Here is a 10300-nt window from a genome sequence, read left to right on the forward strand (position 1 = left end):
GCCAGGGAAGTTTTCGCTTTGTTCCTCCTCTTCATGGGAAACAACAAAGCATCTATGACACACAGGACTGCTGCCGAGAGGCACAGGATCTGTCAGACACAACACGGGTGGGAAGGAAAGGCCAGATGACTTTACAAGCTCAGCTCCATCTCTCATTCCTATTCCTATCCCACGAGGGCAGGAGCTGCAAAAGCCCCTGGTCCCTCCTGGCTGCTGTAGACCAGGTTTCTCTTTCCAAGAAACCGGAGGCAGTGGGCTATGCTGCCTACACTGAACTTGACCAACTATCAGACGCTCTCAACTTATGGGTCTCCACCCTTTAGGTAGCATGACCTTTTCACAGGAATCCCCTAAGACTAACAGAAAGCACATAGTCATATCACAATTTGTAACAGTAGCAAAATTACAATTATGAAGCAGCAACAAAATTAATTTTGGGGTTCGAGGGGGAGGGGGTTCACCACAACATGAGGAACTGTATTAAAGGGTCCCAATATAAGGAAGGTTGAGGAGCAGTGTGCAGATCAAATGACCTTTGCAGATCTGAGAGCCTAGCAGAGTTGAGGCTGGGTGGTGACTGGTCTGGAGGTCTTTTGGACTGGAAGGGACAGGTTAAAGGTTCAGAAAACCCACCTGCAGGGTCTGTGAGGGGAAGGAAAAACAAGCCTGGCTAGGGCCAAAAGACATGGAGGTGGGCAGCTGCCAGTACAGGCAAGAAGAAATGGAGGATGGGTATGTGTGGGCCCAGGCAGCACAAAACAAAGCTCATTTGACGAGTTGCCAGCTTGGCACCAGGGATTGTAGCGCCTGGCATTCCAGCCATAAATGTGTCCTTCTGGGCTACTTGATGAGAGTTCCCTAGGAAGTCCCTAGGGACTAGTCCCTGTGTGAGTTTCTCAGGGGGAAGGGCTCTGTTCCAAGAGCCCAACTCCAGCTTGGCACAATCCAGTGGGGTTGACAAATAGTCACCAATTATAAAATGAACCAGGGACTCTTTTCTTTAAGTTTCTTTTTCTTCATTCTTCTTTCATATGTGTGACTGTCTCTCTGTCTGCATTTGTGTGTGTGTGTGTGTGTGTGTGTGTGTGTGTGTGTGTGTGTTTGTGTGTGTAGTCCTGTGCATGACACAGCATGTGTGAAGGTTAGACACAACAGGAAGGAACTGACTTTTCTCCTTCCATTGTTTAGATCTCAGGGCTTGAACTCAGGCCATTATGCTTAGTGGCAGGTACCAGTGAGACGTCAGCCCTGCCTCAAACTGTTTTCTTTTCTTGATTAACTTCTGCCCACATCGATAAACGTGAACCCATGAAGTCCCATTCCCTTACTTTTCCCATTCTTCCAATATTTGATTGGCTACTCTTGCCTCCTTCCATTTGTTAAGGATTTAGGCTCAGTTTAACTAAGCCCTGTGAGCCAGGACAAAGTAGCTAACCTCAGTCTAAGGACATGGGTGTCTGTAAATCTGAAAGTTCAAAGATTAAGTTAGGGAGTTGGCAACTTGCTTGTTATTGGCAGAATGTTACCCCAGCATTCTCAAGGCCCTGGTTTGGATCCCCAGAGCTGCATAAACCAAAGGTGGTGGCAAAAACCTGTAATCCAGCCTGGGGGAGGGAGGAATTGAAGCAAGACAATCAGAAATTCAAGGTTATCCCCAATTACAGAGCAAGTTAGAGGCTGCACTGTATTCGAACCCTCATTTATAAAATAACAAAGAACATTGAAGAGATGTCTAGACAGATGCAGAACACACGCAAGGCCCTTCAACCTGGACAGAATCCCTTCCTCCTTGAACAAGCTGAGTTACTCAGTTCTGACCACCTCTCCCGCCTCCTCTTTTATATCTGTATTTAACATGGTTCTCTCATCCTAGTACGGTAGTTTTCATGAGAAGGGCCTCCGTAGGGTCATATATTTGAATGTTTGGTTCCCAGTTGGTGGACAGTGTAGGAAGGGTTAGGAGGCGTGGCCTTGCCGAAAGAGGTGTGTCACTGGGGGTGGGCTTTGAGGGTTCAAGAGGACTTTTCTCTTTCTTTCTCTACCTGCACCCTGCAGACCATATATAACCTCTTGGCCGTTTGCTCCTGCGCAGTGCCTGTCTACCTACTACCTTGCTCACAACCATGATAATCATGGACTCATCCTCTGCCACTGCAAGCCAGCCCCAAGTCAAATGCTCTTGTAAGTTCCCTTTGTCATGGTGTCTCTTCACAGCAGTGGAATAGTAACTAAGACACCTATTTATCAGGAGTTTTTCTTGAAATATTTTATATGTAGTGCATTTTCTTTGTTAATGTTGTTCTATAGACTAAGGAAAAAAAGTTATTTGGAGAAAACATTTTAAAATTGAGTTTCATGGATTTAGGGTTCGGGCAACTGCTGGGAGCCATGGCCTTGTGGAAAATTTCTAGCTTACATAAACAGCCCTGAGAGAACATTCGTGGTCACAACAGAAAGAATATTTGTGGGTAGAGTGGGCACTGTGACCACTGGTTCCAGGAGCTGAAGATTGCCACCCAACCTTGGGAGAGCCCCTGGGCTCTTCCCCCCATCCCTTGAAGCCTCCACTTTCTTATATTGCCATCCCAGAATAAAGTTTTTCAGAGCTTGATCAGTCAGATTGTCTTGCTCTCACTCTTCGTGTTTCTTGTCCCTCTCACTCTCTCTCCTGCCCCAGGTCCCTGCTGATTATCCCTGCAGGTCAGGGTAATCTGGCACCCAAAGTGGGGTCTCTGGGTCTGGGGTCTGAAAGATATCAGTCTTTGAAAGGACTTCTGCCACATAGGATGGCTGCTTTGTCAAGAAGTGAGTGAAGGTCTGCCCAGAGATCGCCACAGTGTCACCCTGCACTGTAAGATTGAGCAGAGAAAGGTAAGAAGAGTGGCCAGACTATGGGACAAGCATTAAGTATTTAAAGGGTCTCAAGGAATCCCTCAAGACACGAGGAACGCGGGTTAAGAAAATTTGTTCACAGCCAAGAGCTGCTCCAAGAGAGAGAGAATAGGTTTCAGAAATGGAGTTGTCCCCTGTCTGGGATGTTTTAGCAAAAGAGAAGGAAAATGGAACTAAGCTATTTCAGAGCTCTCCTAGGGACAGAAGGAAATCAAGAGACGTCCTGCTTCCTCTCTGGCTCCTATGGAGATATTCTTAGTTCTGGGTTAGGATATCTGGGTCCCTTTGGGACATCAAGTTCTCTTTCCTCAATGTCTATTGTCTGTCCTTGGTGCACCAATCTGTCCATATGTCTGTCAATGTATGGGGTTTTTTTTGTTTTGTTTTGTTGTTTGAATGATTGTTGTCCTGCGTTTCATGTTGAAAAAATAAAAAGAAATGGTTAAAACTTTATCTGCTGGCTGTCCATCCTTTGATTTAGTTTAACTTGTTTAAAACGCAGTCTCAATTTGCACAGCAGAAACTAAGTTACAGGGCACTGCGACTGGGAGTTAAGCACAGCTGGAAAAGCCCTGTTAGAGGCTGATTATCTACACAAGCTGCTCTTAAAGGGGCCAACAGCTTTTTGCTTGTAACAGAAAGTTAGCTTAAAATTGGCAACTCAGGGATGGAGTCATTCTAAACATCACATGGCATGAGCCAACCCAGGAAGACAGGTCTTGAAAGATACTTCTAAATTGGGATAATGTTTTGTGTAATTCTTATTCTAGAAACTAGATTTATAGAGGATAGAATTTAAAATGGTGTCTCTTTAATGAGGTATTAAAAGCTGCACTGTCATGCATTCATATATAAGAGCTGGCAGCCAAATTTTGTAACATGAAAGTAATGCTCATGGCATTGATTTTTAAAGAGAATGGATTGTTTAAAACTGAGTTTTGTCTTTTAAATTTATGGGCATGCTCTAATATTGCAAATGAAACTTAAAAATATAGTTAAACTCCCAATGTTCCATTAGCTGCAATTTACAATTCAATCACAAGTTCACTATTTTAACGCATCCATATTTGTAATTAAGAAAAAATCAAGCAAGTGGAGATATTCATAAAGGATATTATAAAATCGTACTAGATTTGAAAGATTGTTTCTTTACTATTCCTTTGCATGCTCAGGATTGTGAAAGATTTGCTTTCAGTGTTCTTTCTATTAATTTTAAAGAGCCAATGAAAAGGTCTAATGGTTAGTTATTTCTCAAGGTATGGCTAACAGACCTACATTATGTTAAAAATTTGTGGCACAAGCCTTTCAGCCTATAAGACAGCAATGGCCAATAATATACATTATACATTGCATGGATGATATCTTATTAGCAGGAAAAGCGCCTCAGGACTTGCTTCTATGTTATAGAAATTTACAACAGGCATTATCTGATAAAGGATTACAAATAGCTCCAGAAAAAGCAAACTCAAGATCCTTGTAATTATTTGGGTTTTAGGCTAGCAGATCAAGCTGGTTTTCCTCAGAAAATAATTATTCATAGGGACAATTTAAAAACTTTAAATGATTTTTCAAAAGCTGTTAGTTGATATTACTTGGCTTAGTCCTTGTTTAAAGCTTACTACAGGAGAATTGGAACCCTTATTTGATATTCTTAAGGGGAGCGCTGATCCTGCCTCTCCTCGAGTTTTAACTTCAGAAGGGTTGTTGGCCTTAAAACAAGTAGAAAGAGCTACTGAAAAACAATTTGTTACTTGTATAGATTATTCTTTGCCTTTATGTTTGTTGATTTTTAATATGACTCATATGCCTACAGGATTATTATGGCAAAAAGCTCCTCTTATGTGGATACAGTCAAGGATACCTCCTAAATGTAATATATTGCCATATTATGAGTCAGTGGCTCACATGATGATACTTGGAAGAAAGCAGGCACTGATTTATTTTGGCAAAGAGTCAGATATCATTACTCAGCCTTTTAATGTGGATAAAAATAATTGGTTAAAGCAGCATAGTACAGATTGGTTGCTTGATCAAATATGATTTGAAGGCATTATAGATAAGATAGGCTGATAAAAATTTTAAATGTATGTAAGGTTTTATTTCCTCACATAACATCTTTACAACTTCTACATAATGCTCTTTTAATATTTACTGATGGCTCCTCCAAAAGACATGCAGGATATCTTATAAATAATCAACGGGTAGTCATAGACACTCCTGGGCTTTCAGCTCAGCTGGCAGAACTCACAGTAGTACTAAATGTTTTCCAGTCTGTAAATGATGCTTTTAATCCTTTTACTGATAGTCTATATGTAGTTCAGTCAGTTCCTCTGTTGGAAACTTGTGGTACATTTCATTTCAATACGCCACCTGGATCTTTGTTTTCCTAATTGCACAACTGCCACAGACCACCCCAGTCAGGTGTGAGGGTCCCTGGAATGAGGGTCCTCGAAGCTAGGTGGGTGAGGATTTGGTGGTGACAAACAGAAACAAACACAGAGGCAATTTGAATCTGATTGTATTTTGCAGCTCTCAAGCAGGGGGTTTTATACATTAAAAAAAAAAACCTACATTTCTTAGAAACTATATCCAATGAAACAATCACAAATACCAACAAAAATCATTTGGCACAGTAAAGCACGAAAATCATCCAAGCATTACAACTCTGAAACTATGTATTCAGTGAATCACAAACAGAACAGGTAACATCATTATAAATCATCAAAATATAACAATTCTAAAAGGATTATTCAGTGGGGACTGTCTCCAAGGCTAGTTGCATATTTCCAGGAACAGGTTAATAAATCTTTAACGGTCAGTGCTCTTAACCACTGAACTAACTCTCCAGCCCTATGGTCAATTATTATTTAACATCTAATGCCTGATTTTTTTTTTTTATAAATCTTCAATGCGTAAATTTAAACTATTTTAATTCTTTCTAATTAAGGCTTTCTTTACCATATACCAAAACCCACCTTCAATAACACATGTGTAGCCATATGAAATTTGTTGTTGGGAAAGTTTTTATCTATCATCATAGTTTTGTAAATGATTTAAAAAGTAAAGCATTGGTTTCCCCGGGGATAAGGTCACATTAGTGACCCTGTCTCTAGGGATGGTTTTTTTATCCATTATTCTCACTTAAGATCTTGGCCTAGGCTGCCAGGAACATGTAAATAAGAAGAGGAATAAGAGAAAATAAAACAGGTAGATTGCCATGAGAACTACAGCTCAATATTTTTTTTCTCTAGCGGAGAGTTCCACAACCGATTCCAAGAGGCCTCCCTCTTTTGAGGTCAATTACCTCAGTCTGCTGAACTTGTCACACAGATTCTAGTGGAGGTAGTATGGCACAAAACACCATTCTTGCTTGAAAAAAATCCTTTTTATATTGGTCATATAAGAGCTCATTCTGATCTTCCAGGACTTTAGCTGCAGGCAATGATTGTATCGACAGAGCTTTGATAGGAGACGCTTTAGTTTCAGATCCTAGTGTTTTGGCTAAACGTGATCATAATAAATTTCATCTTTCTAGTTATACCTTAAGGCTTGGACATAAGATCCCTAAGGAGCAAGCTAGAATGATTGTAAAACAATGTCCTGACTGTCTTACATTGTTTCCAGTTCCTCGTTTAGGGGTTAATCCATGAGGCCTTATGCCCAATCATATTTGGCAAATGGATGCAACTCACTACTCAGAATTCGAAAAATTGAAATATATACATGTCTGTATTGACACTTGTTCAGGATTCATTTTTGCTTCTCTACATACAGGAGAAGCTTCTAGAAATGTAATTGATCATTGCTTACAGGCTTTTACTGCTATGGGATTGCCTAAAATCATTAAGACAGATAATAGCCCTGCTTATACTGGAAACAACTTTATACAATTTTGTAAGGAATTTGGAATTGAACATAAAACTGGAATTCCTTATAGTCCATGGGACAAGGGATTGTTGAACGTGCACATTGCACTCTGAAAAATTGGTTTTTGAAAACAATAAAGGAGGAATCATATCCCCCCCGTACAACACAAAAAATTTTACATTTCAATGCCAAGGAACTCCCTGAGTTTGGGAAGAGGGCATGTTTGTGTTTTTTCTGCAGGATGCTGAAGGAGCATGCTAGCTGCCAGAGTAGTTAATGAGACATGCTGGGACAAAGAATGATGCTGATCGTGAGGTTTTTAGAGTGTCCTGACAATGATGATAGAGAATCTGTATTGGGCCTACCTCCCTGATCCACCCTTTATTACATCCAATAGTATGGGAAGGCCTAGAAGTTGTGGTAATGGTAAACAACACTAAGTTCATGGATATGCCTGCTGGAGGAAATTTCACTATCTATAGAGAAATTAATTACTAAAGATTTAGAACTCCATATGCTTTTGTGGGAGGTGCAGCTACAGGTGCTTCTGCCCTAGTTTTGAAAGGAAAAAATTATGAGCTTCTTAGAACAACAATAAATACAGAATAAAGAAAAGGAGCTGAGTGCACTGCTCTCCACATTGTCCACACATCACCCTTTTCCCTGGCTATCTCTCTTAAGAGAGGGCCTGATACTTGCCAGTATTACAGGGTTAGGAAACGTTTCAGCCTGCTTCCTTTGTGCTGCATTAGGACACCCTCCATGGACAGCTGTCCCTTGTCCCATCCCTTGGAATATGTCTGGTGCCAGTTCTAAGACTTTTTCCCAAATTTTTGAAGTATCCTTGTTCTTGATCCCTGAACATCAGCAATTTAAATTCTGCTATACTAGTCCCAATGATAATTTGTGCAATCAAACGAGCTTGCCTACTCAGGATCTGATTGCCCCTGAACGTTTTTTGTTTTGTTTTGTTTTGTTTTGTTTTGTTTTTGTTTGTTTGTCTATTTGTTTGGTGTAATGGCACCCTTACTAAAATTCTTTCCAAAAAACATAGATAAAGAATTGCTGTGTCTTCCTGTGACCCTAGTTCCTCAGTTGACCCTGCTAACTCCCCTTTGAGCTGGAATAGCCCCCACCCCACCCCACCCCACCCCTCCCCTTGATATTAGAATAAAGGGAGCTGTTTTCCTCCCTGTAGTGGCCTGCATCTCCTTGGTGACCTCTGTTGTGGCTGCTGGTTTGGCTGGAGAAGCTTTAACCCATTCTCTTCTCACCACCACCAAATTATCCCAAATTATAATCCCAAATTAGCCAGTCTAAGCAGGGATATTATCTGTCTTGATGATTTTAGGCAATCCCATAGCAGTAAAAGCCTGTAAACAATGATCAATGATTGAGTTGGCAGTGGAAGCCTCCATTGAGTCATTAGCTTCTTTACAGAGACAGTTAACTTCCCTCACCCAAGTTGCCTTACAGAATTGACAAGCACTTGATTTGCTGACCGCTGAGAAAGGTGGCACCTGTCTCTTCCTGAATGAGTCAGGCATTGTAGAATCCAACAGTTACATAAACTTAATTTGGAGCTCCTGAAAGAAAACAGTTTTCAGCTGCTGCTGATAATTGGTGGAAATCCTCCACGTTCACCCTCTTGATGCCCCTCCTTAGACCTTTAATAAGCATTTTATTACTCGTAACTTTGGGGCCTTTTATTTTTAACAGAATTACTGGTTTTATAAAACAGCAGATTGATTCCATGGCATCGAGACCCTTGCAAATTCATTATCATAGACTTGATTTGGCTGATAGAGGCCTTGTTAAACCTGGGGTTGATAATTCTCCTTCAGGAGCTGCATAGGATTCAGACCTGTGCATACTGGTTCTTGATAAAATGAATCCAGTATGGGCATCAGCATAGGCTGTGAGGCTAAGCACCGCAGGGGAAGGTCTCACACGGACCATCTCTGAATTCCCCGTGAGACAAACCTGGTGTGCAAGGAGGTCGGCATCAGTTTTCAACCTCATCCTAAGGACTTTTCTGAGGCTCTGCCTCCCCTCCCCCAAAGATACCAAGAGCCATGACTGTGGGTTGTGATGGTACCCATGGGAGAAATCAGGTCAATGCTCCCCCCACCCCCGCAGGTTAACGCCCACTCATCCAAAGATGAGATAACTATTGATCAGTTCCTTAGGTCCTTAGTGGAAACAATTAAAAGGGAGGAGATGCTGGGAGCCATGGCCTCAGCCATGGCCTTGTGGAAATTTTCTAGCTTACATAAACAGCCCTGAGAGAACATTCATGGTCATAACAGAAAGAATATTTGTGGGTAGAAAGGGCAGGCACTGTGACCATTGGTTCCAGGAGCTGAAGATTGCCACCCAACCTTGGGAGAGCCCCTGGGCTCTTCCCCCCATCCCTTGAAGCCTCCACTTTCTTATATTGCTATCCCAGAACAAAGTTTTTCAGAGCTTGATCAGTCAGATTGTCTTGCTCTCACTCTTCGTGTTTCTTGTCCCTCTCACTCTCTCTCTCCTGCCCCAGGTCCCTGCTGATTATCCCTGTAGGTCGGGGCAGACAACTTGACATCATTTGAGGAAGTCACTACAAGAAAGAGAAGGGGGTCTGGAGTGATGGCTCAGTGGTCATGAGCACTGCCCACTCTTGTTAAGGAACCAGGTTTGGTTCCCGGGATCCATATGGAGGCTCACAGCTGTCTTTAATTCCTGTTTCAGCAGGTCCAATGTCCTCTTCTGTCCTCCTCAGGCACTTGCATGGATGTGCATATACTTAAACACATACACACACACATATGCTCACCCACAACTGAAAATAAATTATTCTTCTCTGTTCTATTAATGATATCATGATGTCTCTCCAGTTCCCTTTTCCAGGTCCTGAAATACTCACACTATTTTCAATTAGAATATTTGTATTACTGTATTTGTATGTGGATGTGCAAATGCGTGCCTTGGTGCACTTGTGGAGGGTAGAGTACAGGAGTGTGTCTGTCTCTTCTATCCTGGGGGGGGGGCATTGAACTTAAGTCATTAGACTTGGTGGCAGGTGGCTTTACTCACTGAGCCATTTCATTGTTATAGAACACTGGTCTTAAGCAGAATTGTAAAGGCCTCTACTTACCCCTCCAGCATAGCACAGATCCTTTGTATTTCTTTCTCCAATGACTAGTATACCAACTGTTCCCAGAAATACCGTGGAAATGGCAGAGTTGATCAGATCCTACAATGCAGAGTTGAGAATGGTCAAATTTGAATGAGAATGTAACTTCAAAACATTTAAACTACTCAATTACCCACTCTAGGACAGACACTTTTGAACACTTCTCTTTGATTGACAGGGATCTTCAGGGATATAGTTATTATTTTTCAGAGGTAGAAGTTTGTGTGATAAAAGATGTTGGATAAGGCACTGAAGAAATAGGTTTAATTTCATTAGAACATTATGGAAAAGGTTCATATTTATATTGGCTGTTTTTTAGTATATGCATATGTATAAATATATACACATATACATATACACATATCC

The 10300-nt window shown here is 41.4% G+C and overlaps 1 protein-coding gene across 1 annotated transcript in view; it reads right to left on the reverse strand.

Moving 5' to 3' along the window:
- Positions 1-10300, reverse strand: part of LOC110337817 — a 16814-nt gene that overhangs the window by 285 nt on the left and 6229 nt on the right. The window contains exons 3-4 of the mRNA XM_021220852.1: positions 9896-9994; positions 3-89 (exon numbers count right to left, since the gene is read on the reverse strand). Of these exons, the coding sequence (XP_021076511.1) occupies positions 3-89; positions 9896-9994 (186 nt within the window). The remainder of the gene's footprint in view (positions 1-2; positions 90-9895; positions 9995-10300) is intronic.

Source organism: Mus pahari, chromosome 20, assembly GCF_900095145.1.
Source record: "Mus pahari chromosome 20, PAHARI_EIJ_v1.1, whole genome shotgun sequence".
NCBI classification, from domain to species: Eukaryota; Metazoa; Chordata; class Mammalia; order Rodentia; family Muridae; genus Mus; species Mus pahari.